At 39.8% G+C, this 18,180-nt stretch overlaps 1 protein-coding gene across 5 annotated transcripts in view; it reads right to left on the bottom strand.

Annotated features, from left to right (window-relative positions):
* Position 1: 1 nt before the first annotated feature.
* Positions 2-18,180, bottom strand: part of LOC129420755 (cilia- and flagella-associated protein 337) — a 35,525-nt gene continuing 17,346 nt past the window's right edge. For 3 of the 5 annotated variants that reach the window (XM_055175815.2, XM_055175816.2, XM_055175817.2), the window contains 9 exons: positions 16,230-16,475; positions 15,954-16,118; positions 13,220-13,369; positions 12,803-13,005; positions 12,419-12,558; positions 11,329-11,474; positions 9,793-10,010; positions 419-553; positions 2-228 (listed from right to left, as the gene is read on the bottom strand). In XM_055175815.2, coding sequence (XP_055031790.2) covers positions 3-228; positions 419-553; positions 9,793-10,010; positions 11,329-11,474; positions 12,419-12,558; positions 12,803-13,005; positions 13,220-13,369; positions 15,954-16,118; positions 16,230-16,475 — 1,629 coding nt within the window. In that variant the 3' untranslated portion in view covers position 2. Of the gene's footprint in view, positions 229-418; positions 554-3,878; positions 4,143-7,515; positions 7,585-9,792; positions 10,011-11,328; positions 11,475-12,418; positions 12,559-12,802; positions 13,006-13,219; positions 13,370-15,953; positions 16,119-16,229; positions 16,476-18,180 lie in introns of those variants that run through there. The other 2 variants (XM_055175818.2, XM_055175819.2) reach the window with 2 other exon arrangements.

The following is an 18,180-nucleotide window of genomic DNA, read 5'->3' as shown; positions in this document are numbered from 1 at the left end:
TGTTAGTCTTTCTCATAGCTGACTCTGACACCGCGATGGCCCTTTGACTGAAGGTGAAGGTTGGTTTGCTGTGTGTGTGTCTCTTGCTTCAGCCTCACAGAGTGAAGCGTGGAGCAGTGCGGTTCTCTTGCCTTTAGGCGACATTCCAACTGCACCTTCCCACTTCCATGTAGACACAGCCTCCAATCAAAAAACACACACGCAGATAAACACACACACACGCTCACACTGGAGAAAGAGGAAGAGAGAGAGAGGGAGGGAGGAAAGGGAACGAGATGGAAAGCAAGTCTGAACGCCAACACACATAAAGTGAGTATATGTTTTCAGTGGAGAAATAAAAAGGCCTGGGATTTCTTCGTCTTAAACGTTAGTAAAACGTGGTGAAATTTTTATGTTTGATTGAAACTGCGTAACAAACCCATGTGAGGTGGATAGGAAACACACTGGGTATTTCCCAGATTGCCGTTGTGGTATTCTGGAACATCTGCCATTTGTTGGATGTGCTTCCGCGTATGTGTGCGTCTGCAGCTCTGCCATAAAATCAAAATCAGTCCTGTGTAATATAAAATCTGTTATATAACAAAAACCTTAAGAAAGGGCAAGAAATACTGTATAGAATGGACAGAGTCAAGCATTCCAGTTACTATTTTTAGACATCAAAACAAATGCAAAAACACAACATAAGTGATAAAGCTTTTTTTAAATCTATGCCTGACTCAAGTTCTGTGGTTGAACACAAATATATCTTTACATGCTCACTGCAGCTGTTGTTGATCTCTTAAGACAGTGAAACATGTATGTGACAGAAACAAGGCATATAAATACAAAGACAATTAAACATAAGACAGGTGTGGTGTATTGGCTTAATGAGTCAATGAGAGTCCAGGTGAGACGGATCAGTGCAATACACAAAACATGACACGGACTAGCCGTGACATAACCCCTCCCTCTACGAGTGGCTACCAGACACTCAAATAAACACAAAACAAAAACAAAGTCTGGTAGCAAGAGTCCAAGGGAGGGGTGGAGGGCTTGGGGACCCTGGCAAAGCCGGCAGCCGCCGGGACGAGACCTACAGGAACGGTTGGCCGGACTGCGCCAGGAGAACTGGAGCGATCGCTCCGAGAACCGAGGCAGACGAATTACCCCCCTCCTGGGAATCGTCGACGATCAGCTGCCCCCGGAAGTCATCTCCCATCCCCTCGCGGAAACGGAGACCCTCTCTCGGTAGCCACCCCGGGGAAATGATCGGGCGTGGTCCGTTCCGGATCCCCCTGCGAGCAGGATGGTGGTCCTCCGAGGGACCGTCGACGACGACTCAACCGTTGGGGGACCGCCTGGGCCGATCCTCCTCCCGCATGCTCGCGGGAGCGAGCGATCGCTCACGGTGGTCCCCAAGAGACATCGGGGCTGATGGGGAATACACCCCGATGTCACTACTCCCCCTCGACGAAACTCCTGGGGGAGCCGCCCTCTGTGAACCCGCTGCGTCCAGTGCTGGCCGGTAGATTCTGTCACGACCGGGTTGGAGAGACAGGACGCAAACGCAGAGTTCGAACCAATAAATAACATTTAATAATAAAACTGGAAACAAAACACGAGGAGTAAAATAACAGGCATGTAAGTAACACAGGAACATCCAACGTGAACAGGAACAGACATGGAAGTAATGACAATGACAATCTACCGGCAACCGGTGTGACAGAAACAAGGCATATAAATACAAAGACAATTAAACATAAGACAGGTGTGGTGTATTGGCTTAATGAGTCAATGAGAGTCCAGGTGAGACGGATCAGTGCAATACACAAAACATGACACGGACTAGCCGTGACAATTACTACTGAGATGACCTCAAACATGTACAAATGCCTGCTACTGGCAGTGTTTTTGGCAGCATGGATTACAAACAGATAGTTGTATTTAGTTGGGTTGATTGTGAAATTCACTCAGCTTTGTTTTGTGTGTGCGTGTTTATATAAACTGATGTTAGTTTATTTCATTGTTTTAGGTTAAGCAATGTGATTTAAGCTTGGAAATCTGGCAGACTTTAAGGTTTTCTAAAGATTTATAAGGTTGTTTTTCATCTTTCTTGTGCTTTGTGTTTACTTGTACTCTTTGCTATCCGTCTTGGATAATTCATGCACATCAGTTCCAAAGCTTCCAGGAACTCTTTCAAAAAATAAAAACATACAACAGCACATCAAAGCTGTCTTGGGAAAGTTGTGTAAAAAATTCTGCTCAGCAGAAAAAGTAAAATAGCTCAATGGAAAGGTTTGGAAACATACTAAACATACATGCAACTATGCATATTTCTTTAAAGAGCACCTATTACATTGCAAAAAAAAAATAATAATAATTTGTGTTTTTTTGTGATACACTGTGTTTGCATGGTTGATGGTTAAAAAAACGCATTATTTTCCACATACTGTAAACTATTGTTGCTCGTATATGCCCTGCTGCCTCCCTGAAACCTTGATTTTGTACAAAGCTCATCGTTCTGAAAAGCACAGTCTCCTCCAATCGGCCGGCTAACCATTACATTGTGACCGGAAATGTGACGCTCCTTACCATGTTTTGAAGATAAGCTCCCAATGCAATACTGACAATACTGACACGTCCTGGCCAGGATTTCGGGTGCGTCCTCCGAAAGTCGTATTTCTCGACCAGATACGTAATAGAAGATTATTATTCTTATTACAAAAAAGCAACCGTTACATTTAAATGTAAGAATGAAACTTCGATTGTCTTATGTTTTTAACTGAATGGCGTATGCGGTCAACAAATACGACTTCCGGAGGACGCACCGAAATCCCGGCCAGGACGCGTCCGGGAAGAATGGGAAGTATATGGTCACCCTACTGTAGCTACCCAGTCTCATGAAATTTCGTGATATAGTCATGTAACTTTTGATTCTTTTTTGTGATATTATCACGAATTTCCACATTTTTTCGTGACCGTATAACATATTTCGTGCGATTATCACGTATTGGTTACTCAACTGCTTTTTCCTATTTTCAAACCATTGTCACTTCGGTTTAGGGCCAGATTTGGTGCTTGCATTAGAATGTCACTCTATGTATTGGTTTATACTATTTTTTCTGTTTTATTTTTTTATATGCCGCCTGGTGTTATGGTTAGAGTTGGGTTTGTGTAGGGATGTTGTTTTATGTAAATCTAACCCTCAACCGAAGTGACAATGGTAAGAAAATAGGACAAAGCAGTTGAGTAACCAATACGTGATAATCACACGAAAAAAGAATCAAAAAGTTACGTGACTATATAACGAAATTTCGTGAGACTGGGCTGGATAGGAGTTAATATCATTTTTACTACCTTATCAATACACCAATATTAGGCTCAGATTATCATGTAATGTGTGATGTTTAAAGATCAAGTCTTACACCTCCTGAACTTATCGCAAATAAATCGGTGCCACTCGGTCATATCAAACATGTTTCATAAAATGGGATTGGTTATGTCAGTACTTTCACAACAGCCAATGAGAGATGGAGGTGAATGACAGACTGTGTATCAGAGCAATGGCTTGTGCAAGTATGGAAACAACATGATGTGTCTGTGAAAACAAATCCTTACCATTACCTCAACAATAAGGGTTAATCGCCTCTGTTTTATACACAACAGGTGAGTGTGGACAGCTGCTAGTGTACTAGCTTGCAAATGTACACATTAAAAATAATAATAAATGTGTTACAATCTTGTGCTTAAATATTTTTACATTTAAAACCTAAAGAGTACTAGAGGTTTATATTTTACAAATATAAGCAGCTGTGATGCAATACCACTAATATACCTGACTGCTAAATTACATTTAGGTAAACAATGAACAATGAAACGTAATGACCATGGGCACAGTGTTTAGAAAAACAATCATATTTTTTATTCTTCAATGTGTCAAAAGTCCAGATAGCACAAAAGCAGTGACTTCTCAACCATTATGAAAAAAACAATGAATAGGAGATGGGCATTAATATAGGATCCTTGCGTCATATCATTTCAACTGTCTGGTCCTCCTATAGTGCGCAGAATCTTCAAATAAATAAATAAATAAATGATCCGCTCTCTTCTGTTTTTCTGGAAATCTGCTGCATTTTCCAGGTATTCAGGGTTTAAAAGGTCTCCTAGAAAAGAGTAAATAAAGTGTTTTATTTGTCATTAAAGTAAAAAAAGTACATTCTTGTAGTAAGTTTCTGCACTAAAACATTGCCTAATACTTCTCCAGTCAATTTAAACTACATTAGATGCAAATGTTGAATGTATGGTCCTGTTTGAAACTCTTATTTCACTGTGGTGGAGACACTGAAACGTGTCTGACTTTTGTGATGTGGTTGTCATAACAATGTCTCGCTTCCCTAAATGTGCCATAACTGTCAGTAGACGGTCCTGGCACACGCCAACATGTCTGAACTCCTTCAGTCAGCCTTACCATCAATTACTCTTCATCTTGCTTGAGAGTTTTAAAGAAAGACATCTACCTCACCAAAGACTTTTACTGGCCAAGCAAAACCCCAGTGTGCTCAGCTGAGCCGTGCATGACAACAAACACTCAACAAACTCAACATCTCATGACAGACAATAACCAAAAATAGGGTGTTGTCTTTGTTTTCATTTTCCGTTTTGCAAACCTTTAGTTAGTACTATAAATGGAACTGTGTAGCCACGAGTATGTTTGCGTGACGTGTACGATTTTGGCATACAAAATATGAGAAAGCATTGAGTCAATGGGACAAAACAGTGTGAACTTTTTAAAGTAGTGTTTTTAGCACTTTTGTGCCTTTATTTAGACATGACAGTGAAGAGTAGACAGGAAAGTGTTTGGTGGAGATATGGGAGTACAATCGGCAAAGGACCTCAGAGATGGGAATCAATCTGGGTTCGCTGTATGTCAGCACACTAACCACAAGGCTATTGGTGCCGACATTTCCAAAGCATTTTATGATCAATATTTTGTTATCTCTGTTGCTGTGCAATTTTCTTTCGGTTCAGTTTCTAAAATATACAAAGTTCTGAATTACCCTTAAAATTGCAAAGTGCAGTATACAGTAGGGTGCCAAAGCATTGTGTAACAAAACATTAAAATAAATGATAATTTTAAGAAAAGTATAAATGATGCATTCGCAAAGAACTTCTTAATTTCTTAAACTTCTTCATCTTATACATCATGTTTCACAGATTATTTTAATTTAACAGGCTGGGCCACATAACAACCCATAACATCTTAAAGCATGAAACATCATGTAGATATGAGGCTCCTAGTTGGGAATTTGAGTCGTATTTACCACTAGGGAACTCAGAGCTAACTTTGATCCCCGAGATGCAGAGAAGGGTTGGACCTTAAAGGGGAGACAGATTGCGGTGGTGAATATTTTTAGTTTTTCTCCACAACAGCTAGTCTGCCTTGTCATTAAAGTCTTGCATAATTCTACAAATAAAGAACACTTTGATGCATACTGTTTGTTTAATACACTTCAAAAATAGCATGTATTTGACCGAAATAACACAATAATTAGTAAGCTGCCTATCCATTAAAGCTGCATAGTACATTTTCTTAGTTCAAAGTGTATCAAACATTACACTGAGCTAATGTTACTGTAAAATGAATGTATACAATGTTGGCTGTCAAACCTCTCTTGGCACAGCAGTGATCCAAGCTCGCTGTCTCCCCACATCTTTAAGAAACCAAAACATTTTGGTTTTCTACAAGGTATTTGTTCCAGAGGTCAGCTTAGCCACTAGCCAGACCATTAAACAAACACAGACTGGAAGTTAACTTCGGGCCAGGCGCGTAAACCATGACAATGCATGCATGTCCAATCAAACCTTCTATATTTAGATTATTTTCCTACTTATATGGCCTTGTTAAAGGGACACTCTTTTTGACACTCACTTTTTTGAAAATATGCAAATTTTCCAGCTCCCCTAGAGTTAAACATTTGATTTTTACCGTTTTGGAATCCATTCAGCTGATATCCAGGTCTGGCAGTACCACTTTGAGCATAGCTTTGCACAATCCATTGAATCTGATTAGACCATTAGCATCGCGATCAAAATTACGCCATAATAAGAGTATAGTTCCTAGCCACATCTGCCTAGAAGGTCGCAACTTTTAATTTTCTGTCAGTCTTAGTACACGATGTAACTACAGAAGAGTCAAGTTTTAAATAGGAAAAATAACTAAACTCTTTGGTCATTTTTTAGCGTGATGCTAATGGTCTAATCAGATTCAATGGATTATGCTAAGCTAAGCCAAAAGTGGCACCGCCAGATGCGGAGATCAGCTGAATGGATTCCAAAACAGCAAAAAATCAAACGTTTAACTCTAGGGGAGCTGGAAAATGAGCATATTTTCAAAAAAGTGGAGTGTCCCTTTAAGGTCAGCAGAAAAGTCATTACAAGCCATTTATTTGTTTTGATGAAAGATCATAAAACCGTATCTTTATAATAACAAATAAATATGATTAAAAACAATGCAAATGATAAATCATTCAAAATGAAACCAGTGCATTCATTAAGAAAGTAAAGGGGGATAATATGGATTTCATATTGTCTGCAGGTTTATACATTTATGATCATTGTAGGAACTATTTAAACTTAAGGGAAGTCCCCCTGTGCAGCTGTTTTGAAAGCTCGATGCCACAAATACTGTAGATACTGAATGATGTCTGAGCATTACTAGACCTGTAACTCACTCCAGCGAGTGTCTAGACAGCTAACACACCCAGCTCTGTTGGGACTCGGGAGGTTTAGTTAATCGCTTGTTTTGGCATGACAGGACTTAGTCCGGCTATGAGCTGGAGCTGAGGGACGTGAGCTCAGCAAAGTGTTTCTCACAACAGTCGGTTTGGAAGAGCCAAAGGGTAAATACAATCACATAATCATACAAAAATGTGGTGTTATTCATTTAAGATTTTATTACTAAATAGTAAGAGAACCACTTGATCATTTAGCTTGCCAAACTCTCTTTCGTCTGAAGTGAACATTAACAAAAGCAATGAAGTCTTTAGGCAGCTGATAAAATCTTAAAATAAAATACAATTCCCCATTATGGCTAAAGGTAAAGGTAAGGTGACTAGGTAAAGTCCAGATCACATTGGGGCCACTCATTAATGTCAAATTGTAAATCGTGAATATTAAAAAATCCTCTTGTGTGAACGGAGCCCTGAGGACAAACGTGCACACACACACTGTAGATTGTAGATTCAGAAAGCGAGCTGATAAAAGACAAAAGCATACTGTAACAAGGGCATACATGGCACGGCAGGCACAGTTCAAAGTGAGATGGACTTAAGAAATATAAAGCAGTTGATATAGGATTAATGCCATTGCTTCATGCCTGCTGTCTGCCATGTTTGTTTACTGTGAAGTCGTGTTTGACCGCAAGAGATTTTGCAAGATATCCCTTGTTTCTCAGTCGGGACTTGAATTGTTTGTGAAGAGAATGTGTTGGTGTGTGGTGTGCTTTACTTGTGTAAAGTTTTTGGTTGGTGTACCCACCTCTTTTTGTGATTGGCTGTTCTTTCTCTTCACCACCTCTCCATCTTGGATTGATTTAGTAGATTCTCTCTAGGGGATGTTTGTGTATTATCATTAGTCGGCAATAAATGATTGACAAAACACACAAATTACTGACATTTCTCAAATAGATAAGGTCACTGAGGATGTGTCACAACCAGGTCACGACATACAACCACAAGATTTCGAAACATGGTACAGTATTAAACATTAACCAGCATTTAGTGTTTCAGTACCTCAACAGTACACATTTTTAATTTCTCTATTTTCTAACATGCCTAATTTTAGTCTGTACAAATTCAATGAAAGATGACAATCAAGAAATAATAACTTCTTGAAGAACAGGGTTCTCGCACCTCGGTGCTCGGGCCCTGAAAATGTCTCCTTAAACTTTTTTGGCGTGCGCCCCCGTTGTGTAAAGGGTTCTAAGTTGTCATTTGCCAATATTCTGTCCACTTTAACCATTTTAATTTAATAACAATTAATTTGGGGGGGCAAACTATTCCTTAAAACATTTCAAATGTAGATTACTACTCTCAGACTACTCAGAGTCTCAGAGTCAGACAACTAATGAAGGGGAGGAAGTCTAAAGAGGGATTTCCACCAAAACTAGACACACTTGACAAATTTCTCCCACTTTTCTGTGACTATTTGACACTTTCAGACAATTCCAGAAATAACAATGCAAACACCAAATTAATGGTCTCTCTAGACTTCTGTGTCTACCACATGCCAGAGTTAAACAGCAGTTATATTGCGCTATAAAAACATTCGCTCTGTTCGTTTATTTGTTAATGTCTCCCTGTGAATTCATTGCCAAGCCAACCCTGCCAAGCATGGACAGAGATCACAAATCAGCTAGAATCACATCTGGATCAGGATATGAACTTTTTACTTTTTGGAGAGTTATCAGTCCAGTAAAAAAACAGCAGTAAAAAGTGAATGACTGTACATACTGACAATAACAGTTAAAGGGATATTTCACCCAAAAAAGGAAAATTCATTTCAGTTACCCTCATATTATGTGTATATTACTAATCAATGTTTATAGTTTCAAAAAAACCCTGCACTGAACCCAGTACCTACATTGTCCGAAAAAGGTCCAAAACTGTACATTTTCTGTCACTGGGGTGCCCTCAAAGGTTTATTTTTGTACCGTTATACAACACACTAAAAATTTTGTAGCTTTTGGGGTACAGTATTATATCCAAAAACCTATTGTGTACCTTAAGGAGCAATTTTGTACCAGTTAAATATTAGGGGTAACAAAATTAAAGGTTTTGTACTTTTTTCAGACTGTACAGGTATGGGGTTTTTGGAGCTTTAAAAAGTAGAGGCCAACCAATGGCATTACAAAGACAAGGAGAGTCGGATATATATATCTTTTAAAAATGTATCTTTTCAATTGAGCTAAAGAAAGTCATATACACATTGCATGGAATGAGATGAGGAGAAAATTTCCATATTTGGTAAACAATTCCTTTAATCTGAGCAACCCTGCACTGAAAGTAGGCCAGAGTGAAAGTGTTGCTGAGTATTGTTGCAAAAATTTTCATGTATTGTGTAACACATTAACTCTTCTGGCTATGTGAATTTATTGTTAAGAAACTTCTTTTCAATATCTAAGTTTATATTTTGACTTACAAAGGCAGGAGATGTCTTAAATTTCCTATAATACATTGCACAGTGCCCTTTTCACAAGAGCATCATAAGATTTAACAAATTGTGCTATTGTTTCTTTAAAACTGATTCTTTACATCAACCAGTGGCGGCTCATGACTGCTCTTCTGAGAGGCGCAAAATCAAAATATGTGTTCAAAGTGTCATGTGTGTTGCTCGTGTTTTCAATGTGTGTTTGCTGGGTCATGTGAACCATGTGCATCACGTGTTTATGACAAAAGAGACGCTCACGTTCACAAAATACACGCAAGACACTCCCTTAACAGTAAACTCTGATTACGCATGAGATTATGCGAGTATCTGGCAAAAATGAGCGTCTCTTTTTTCATAAACCCTTTAGACGCATCTGCAGCAGGCACTTATTTTGACATAACATATGATGCACATAGGTTCACTCGACACGCCAAACACATATTTTGAAAGTACGAACCACACACATAACGGGCTACACACATGTTGTGATGAACTTCGCATCGAGTGCCCTCGAAAAAAGAAGTCACCGGCCGCCACTGACATCAACTTATGTCATCTTTTACTTTAACATAGTTTGCTAATCATTTAGGTTAATGACAGATATACCTGTTGATTTGATAAGTGTCTGGGTTGCTCAAATCCCATTGCTCTTCCTGTCCAAAAAAGCCCACACAACTTCCATCAATGGTCCAAAGACAGGCCTTGCAATCCACCGACACGCTCAGCACAAAGAGTCGAGAGTCGTACACCAGGATCTCACTGTTCACTATAGCCTCTTTATGGCCCTTCCAAGAGTGTAACAGTGGAGGAAATTCTTCTGCAGACTTACAGAAAGAGACAAAAACATCTCATTTAGATATTTTGAAGATTCACTGATTAAACAGTTTTTTAAACAAAGTTTTAAACACCCTCTAAGAAAGCTGGGATATTCTCAACTCAGCGTTGGATCAAAATGGGACGAGCCAAGCCCCTTGGGTTGTAATTTAACATATGCTGGGTTGTTTCAATTCGAAATATTTCTTAACCCATTGATGGGTCAAATATAGACTGTTTCATCCGGCGCACGTGCGGTGACGCGATAAGCGTCTGGTCCGAACTTTACTTCCGGTTTCTGTTTGTTTAATGCTCTGACTAGTTGCTAATCTGAACTCTTGAACAAATACCTTGTCGAAAATAACAAATGTTTTGGTTTCCTAGGCAATCTACATATTGTTTATTTTGCTTGTTATATAAATAACTACGTTTAAAGTACTTTGTTGTTATTGATTCTAGCTAAGTTTTCCTGAAGTTACGTGTTGACCACGAAAGCCGCTTGTTTATGTTGTAACTGCTGAAACCGTCTATAAAACATTTCTAATTTAACCCAATGCTGGGTTGAAAATAACCCAGCATTTTTAGAGTGTATGATGTTAACAAATACACAATTATCACTTGTTATGCCATTCAGTGTTTGTAAACTGCACTGACAGATTCTGTGGTAGGGGCTGGTGGCAGAACGTGACAGTTCTGCAGTTAAAGTCAGATATGATTGCCAAAATATTTATGCCTCCTACAATCATTTTTGTGGTTTGTCTGCAGAAGACAGTTTGTCTTACACTAATATGACAACATAGATCAGGAATCCAGTGGCTTGACATCTTTTTCCCAACAACTATTCAAACAAAAAGCTCAACACATACACATCTCTTGACATATAGCATTTTGTACTTTGTGGTCCTGTCCAGGACATTAAATACTCATACTTGTGTAAATTGATGACAATGATTTTTGTGTTACTGCTTAGCCAGACACAAAATGCTGCTATGGGAGATGCACCGATTTGAACATTTTCCAAAGATACCAATAGTTTGGTGGTTATATTAAATTGCATTAACTAAATTATTTTTTATTACATTTCCTGAATGTTATTTATTCATATGATGACCATTAATATTGAACATTAAACTAATGATGTTACATTTTCTATACACAGAGCTCAAATTCATAGCATTTTCCTGTTTTCTTTTGATTGACAGGAAATATTGGCCATGACTATCGGCTGTTTTTAAACTATCGGTTCTACTAAGAAAAAGTCTCCTACATTTTGTATGACCTCAGTGTTATTATTATTATTTGGGTGAACTATCGCTTTCATTTTCATACCTCATCTCCAGATGATAAGGCGTAGTGTGAGATGTCCCACACCTTGATGGATCCCGTGGTGTCTCCAGTGACCAGTAGACTATTTTCCTGGTCTGAACTTAAACCTGTCACACTTTTATTAGATTCATCAGGCACAAAGAACTGCCCTGCATCAAACCAAGTGAGAAAACAAGTCACTTATATATTCCTCTTTTTATTTTTTCGTACAACCAGGGGTCTCCAACCTTTTTGTGAGCAATCTGGAGGGCTACTTTTTTGATATAGTCTACTCGAAACTTTGTTGTCGTACTTGTTGATTTTAATTTATTTTACTTGTTGATATGTTTTATTATTGTTTAAAATGTTAATAAAGAAACCAAGCTAATATAAAAAATATGGCGTAAATAAATATTAAAGTTGAGGCCATTAATATAATGTGTTTTGGCGGGCATCTCACAGGCTCCGTGCAGGCAACCTGGTGCCCTGGGGCACCATGTTGGAAACCACTGCAATAAACCATGTAGGGCAGTGTTTCCCAACCACAGAGTCAGGGCCCAAAGGGGGGCCTCAGAAGATTTCCAAGGGGGCCTCAAGATGACTTAAAATGGTTAAAAATTGGACAAAACAAGCATTAAAATAAGCCAAAACAAGCAAAAATCAAGATGTTTCTTATTTTTTGGCCAGTTTAGTAGAGAATATACATCTGTCTAGTCATTTCAAGTTCTATTTAATTTTATGTGGAAAAAGTTGAGTGAGTGGGGGGCCTTAAAATATTGTTGTGGGCAACTATGGGGCCTTGAAGTGAAAAAAGGTTGGGAACCACTTATGCAGGGGATCTCAAGTTGTTGCTCTTTTTCATCCCCATTCTTCCACCATATCATATTTACTTGTTTCATTATGAGACATACATTTAAAAAACACTAAATGTAATCGCATAAATGCTAATCTCACATTTGTGACCGCATGGTCACCATTTCCAGACATTGGTGTCCCAGTGGAACTACAGTCCCTGAGGTAGGGTGCAATTTAAAGACTCTTCAATTTAAAATGAGCCAAATTGCTGTTTGTACGATGAAAAGTCATCATCAGATGCTCTCAGTTATATGTTTACCATGTTTGTGCTTGGGTCCATAGATGCTCCACCAGCAGACAGATCCGGCCTGTGAGCTGAGCAGCACGGCACTGTTTCTCAAACCACTTTGCTGAGCTCGTCTTTGCAGGAACAGCAGCTTACGAACTGGTGGATATACTCTACCCCACACAAAAACACATCAAAGCATACTTTATCATTTCCTAACAGCAAGCTGAATTTACCAGGACATCAAAATGACTTTATAAACAATTTATACATTTTGCATAATCTGATATGTAATGCACTGAACAAAGCAACTCTTTGGATGAGGTTTTGGTTTACATGCACATAAGAGATAACTTTGAGTAGTAAACACTCCTTTGTTTCTGTTTCTCATAGTATATCTCCATAAAAACACAACACCTTGGTTGGGATCCCATTTTGCACTGTTGGGATCTCTGCAGTCTTGTTATTGGCTTTTGAAGATCCATGCTCCATATAATAATTTCTCCATCGTAACTCCCAGTTGCCAAAAGTCCCAGACTTGGGCAGTGATCCACAGCGATGATATCCTCACTGTGCTGACGACCAGACTTCCAGGACAGATCTGCTTTTATATAAGTGTCCTGTATTCACAGGACATACACTTCAATAAATGTCTTCAGATCGCTAGTAATCTATGTACACTTCTGTATTAGGCCACCACTAAAACCAGCACTGGTTTGACCATAAAATCACATACTTAAAACCTACAACCTGAAAATATGCTGTCAAAAAGCTTTTTTGTCTTTATGTGGCCATTAAAGCATGTGTGTGTGTATGATTGAAACTTTCTCTTACATTTGAAAATGCAATGCTATATTGAGCAATCAGTCGACTCCATCCTGTGGCTATAAGCTGGTTGTCATGGTGACAGATGATCCCTGTAACCTCTGTATTGGAGACAGCTTCTAACTTGTGAAGATTGTGGCCATTCAGTGCGTTCCAAACCTACAAAAAAACAACCTATTACTACAGGTAACAGCAGGTATTTTGATCGCAACAATGTCACTATATAAAGCAAACATAAAGAAATTAATTGGCAAACATTTGAAGAGCTCAGATGCAAAACCCACTAAGTGCGCATGGCATGATTAGCATTTTTATCAGACTCTTAATGGATTCTGCCTAAAAACTGTATTTCTAAATGGCCTGAAAGACATATTTGATTAACATACAGTCAAGAAAATTTGGTAACAATTATTAGCTGCGTTTCCATTGCAGCTTTGCGCAAAACATTTGCGTTATTTTCTAAGGGTGCATTCACACCAAAGTTTTTTTTAGCCACGGCTGGCATATGTTTTCAAATGTTTTAATGGAAGTGTGACGTTTTTCAAAAAATCCAGCAGCTGGCAGTTTTTTCTGTGCTGAAAGCCAGCCCTCAGCATTTTCGTGTTCAGCGCTGAGCGTCGAGAGTTGAAAAATATTCAACCTTGGGTAAAAAGTTCAGCTTGTCAATGTCAGCTCTCACACAGCCGTCCAATCACAGTGGAGAAGGGGCGGGACAAATATCACAGCAACCAACCAGGGCATCGTACAAGGACTGATAAACAAAGCAGAAGAATCACAGTAACCAAAGCGTTCAGATGAAGAAAGCTGGCAGTCGGCTGAAATAAAGCTGTTGCCGGGTGTTTCTGCCATGTAAAAAACCTTTGGTGACCACGCCCCTAAATGTCAACAAAAGACCATTGCGAATGACGGCATCCATTAACCGTTGATATGCGACTGAAACGTAGTTTTTCCTTTCACAGTAGGTCATTCCATCACGTCGACTGATGTTGGTAAGTTTGCTAATATCACTTTCACTGCACTAGGCATTCTTTAATTTTCATCTTTAAAAAATAATTGTGTGACTTACTTGCATCATGTGACCTGAAAATACCATTGCAAAACTGCCATTGCAGTTTTGTGAAATACAAAACCACACTAGGGCTGTAACAATTACTCGTGCAATTAATCATGCAAATGTGCGCTTTCTCAATGAATGAATTTGAATAAATTACGGTGAAATGCGCCACATCCAAAAGCCAGAGGGCGCTCTCGTGCAGAAACTCCAATTGTGCCACAGAAGAAGTAACATTACAAATGCTATTCCAGGAAATGCCTAGAAGAATATTTATATCACCGTACTTCAGATTGTTTCAGGTATTTTCATGATAATAAAGAATATTTTGAATGATTTTGTCTTTTTTAAATGCACGTTATAAACGACCCCGACTTGCAGCCTTGCGATTCAGAATCGATTTTAGATAAGTCTTTTTAATGGGACACGCGATTTATTGTTACAGGCCTAAAATCACACCTTTTTCGAATTGCCTGAAAAAGCACTTTATGCGTGCATAAAAAGTTTTTGGCAATATATGGGAGGTTGTGCATAATTGACACATTGTCCGTATTCACAATTTGCAATGTCAATTTGTGCCCTTTGCATCTTAACCCTTCATTTATTTTTCCAAATATCACAGCTTTTCTCACACATTAAATGTCAATTAACACCAATTCTTTGAAACAATCACTGGTGCTATTGAAATGTACCTGAAAACCAAAACATTATCCTCTTATTACAAAGAAGTGAATCATTTACAATAAATAACTAAACTGAAAAATTATTGATTTAGTTTAGATCTGATTCAGATCCAGTGCATGAGAAAAGTAGTGATATACTCATGTGAGGTAATCTGTGAAAAATAAAACATTTTTCCAGCTAAACAAATTCAACTGTGTTTACAATGAAAAACATGTGAACCAAGTCCAGAACTGGTCTGCCAAATAAAAAAAAGGTGCCAAAACAACACTGGCTGCAAGCAGTTAGTCAAGAAGATGAGAAGAGACGCCTGTGACGCTCCAGTTCAAAGCGTCTCCAAAACACTGTCTGCTATTAACACATCAAGATCATTTAATTAGTTTGATACAGTCTTGAATTCAGTCCATTTCCTGACTAATCAAAACTACATGTCTAAAATATGACCCTTTACTGACTGCAAGTAAAGTAATATTCGATTGCCTTCATTTATTGAGCCTGAAAAAACAACCCCATAGGTCATTTATGCAAACAAGATTACAATCTGGTGTAAAAACAACAGTGTCAAGTTGAATGTGTAGTCATAAATGGATGTTTGACCATCACTACCAATTGTTTGTTGTTTATTTATGCCATTCCACCATCTTTGGTTAAATTCATGACAACAACTGGCTAACACAAGTTAATCTATACTCAAGTTGGGGAAGGACAATCTGGCATCTCCAGTTCACCTAACCTGTATGTCTTTGGACTGTGGGAGGAAATCAGTGTACCCGGAGTAAACCCTTGAACATGCAAACTCCACACAGAAAGGCCTCCCACCCCAGCCAAAGCTTGAACCCACTGAGACACTGTGCCACCCATCGTTACCAAATTAAAACAAAGATCTGCTCAAATTATGTTGGTTGATTTGCACATTTCATGTAGTTCCTATCAAAGTTACCGCCAATTGGCAAGTACCTGTAACTCCATTTTTAAGTCCAGGATTTTAACATAAGGCAACCCAAACCTTGCCTTGATTGTGCCGTTGGTGGCTGCAGAGATCAGTCTGCGTTGGCTTCTGTCCAGTGCAATGCAGGAAATATTCTCCACACCATGAGCATTCCTTATTTCCATCTTCTTCCCGCCTGTCTTCACATCCCACACAGCCAATGAAGAGTCAGCACAGGCTGTGATAACCTACAGTAACCCAAACCCAAACGTATACAACACACAGACAAATGGATTTAAAGATAATAACCTTTAATGTTGAATCCTCAAACCAATAATCCAACAAACTAAAAGACCAACCTGTTCAAGCCGAGGACTGTAAAGGACACCGCTGTAGAGTTTAGAGCTTTTGTTGGGCTCAGTTTTGTGCAGTCTCAGCATGGCCAGATACTCCCTACAGGTCACCAGGAGGGCAGGATCTTCAGTCAGGCTGAGGAGCAGAGGAAAGCTGCCATGTTCTAGAACAAGGCCTGCTTGGAAATTAGGGAATTTCAGCTCGATTGTCTTTACACATTGATGAGAAGATATATCCCATATGTTCAGCACCTGAAAGGATAAACATAGATCAGACATTTTGAATAAGATTTAAAAGTGATATCATGTTTCTGAGAACAATTCGGGGGAAACTTTAGTTGTATCTGGAGAATTGTGAAATTATGATGGGTGAGACACTTATAACCATAGCAACCTTTATCATCTTCCAACTGTAAACAAGACACATGTATGTTCCTCATTAATTCCAAAGAAATATGCGCAGCCAGACACACATCCACACGTTTAATTAACTGCGTACACAGACGACAGGTTCCATCGTTTATACATTATAAGATGTTGCGGTAACACTTTACTTGAAGGGGTCTTCATAAGACTGACATGACACGTGACATGAACATGAAGGAGATTTCATGCACATTTATGACAACTGTCATTAAGTGTCATTTGTTCAATTATGTAATTTTTAATGCAAATATGACATTGTTTGAATTATCTTTGTTATGACAACTTGACATAAACCCATACATCATAATACTTAATAAACATGACATAGCAGAATAATTATCAAACTTAAGAAACTACCTAGTTCCCTTTCAGTCGGTCACTACGACGTCACGTCGTGACCGACGAATTGGGAGCTCGCTTAGAGAGACCAATCTGCTTCGAATACTACTAAAACGCCAATGAACTTGGCATTGAGATATTTGCATAATGCTGGCGCCGCCCCGCCAGGTGCGTATATAAGGCGCACGTGCAAATAGGGAAATCAGCTTTTTATCGCTTCGAAAGCCGGCAGTATCTGCTACTGAGAAGCTACTTCACTCTGTTGGGATCGATTGCGGAAGTTGGTTGGACTGGCAGTACCACAGCGGACGCTTCGCAGTATTCCACAGGCTCTGCATCTTTTTTGTTTTGAGTTTAGTGTGTGCGTTGCCTTCCCTGTGCGCATCATCAACTGAGCATCTGAGTGAATTTCCCTAAAAGAGTGATACGAGAGAGCTTTGTGCCTTGTTAAAGGCAGCCACTCTCTCGTATATCCGGAGATTAGCGTCCTTTTCAGGATGGCTTTTCGTCCGTGCGATCTTGGATGCGGGAAGTATATGGGTCCGAAGGACGGTCACGAGCGTTGTCTTTCGTGCTTGGGCATCGAGCACGCTGAGGCAGCGTTCGCTGGGGGTAAGTGTTCTCACTGCGAGAACATGTCCCTTGTGGATTTGCGGAGACGGTTGTCTTTCCTCCGGGAAAAACGCAACCCACGTCCGACGAGCTCTGATCGCCGCCACGGTGCGGCTGTGAAGCTCTCGAAGGATGATCTCCGCATCACTGTGCTGAACCGGGCGGGGGATTCGTCCTCTGCCTCTCAGCCTCCTCATCCACAGCCGGTTGATGCGCCGATGGAAACTTCAGAGTCGTGTTCTACGATGTCTGTTGGATCTGTCGTGCCTCCCTCCGGGTCCACGGAGACCGCAGCATCCGAGGGTGGGCCCTCTACCTCTGAGGATCTGGATGTCCTCCCCCCTTCCGGACGGGTCGTGACGCCGGATTTCGATCCAGAGATGGTGGCCGTGCTCTCTCGAGCGGCGGAGACCGTCGGGTTGGAGTGGGTTCACCCCCCACAGCCCGAACCGTCCCGCCTGGATGATTGGTTCTTTGGAGCTGCCCGGGTTTCACAACCCTCTCCGCCGGTACCTTTCTTCCCCGAGGTGCACGAGGAGCTGACCAGGACCTGGAGGTCGCCGTATTCTACCCGTTTACG

Source organism: Misgurnus anguillicaudatus, chromosome 4 (assembly GCF_027580225.2).
Source record: "Misgurnus anguillicaudatus chromosome 4, ASM2758022v2, whole genome shotgun sequence".
Lineage (NCBI taxonomy): Eukaryota > Metazoa > Chordata > Actinopteri > Cypriniformes > Cobitidae > Misgurnus > Misgurnus anguillicaudatus.
Note: the sequence above shows the minus strand (reverse complement) of the source record. Positions and strands in the feature narration are given on the sequence as shown.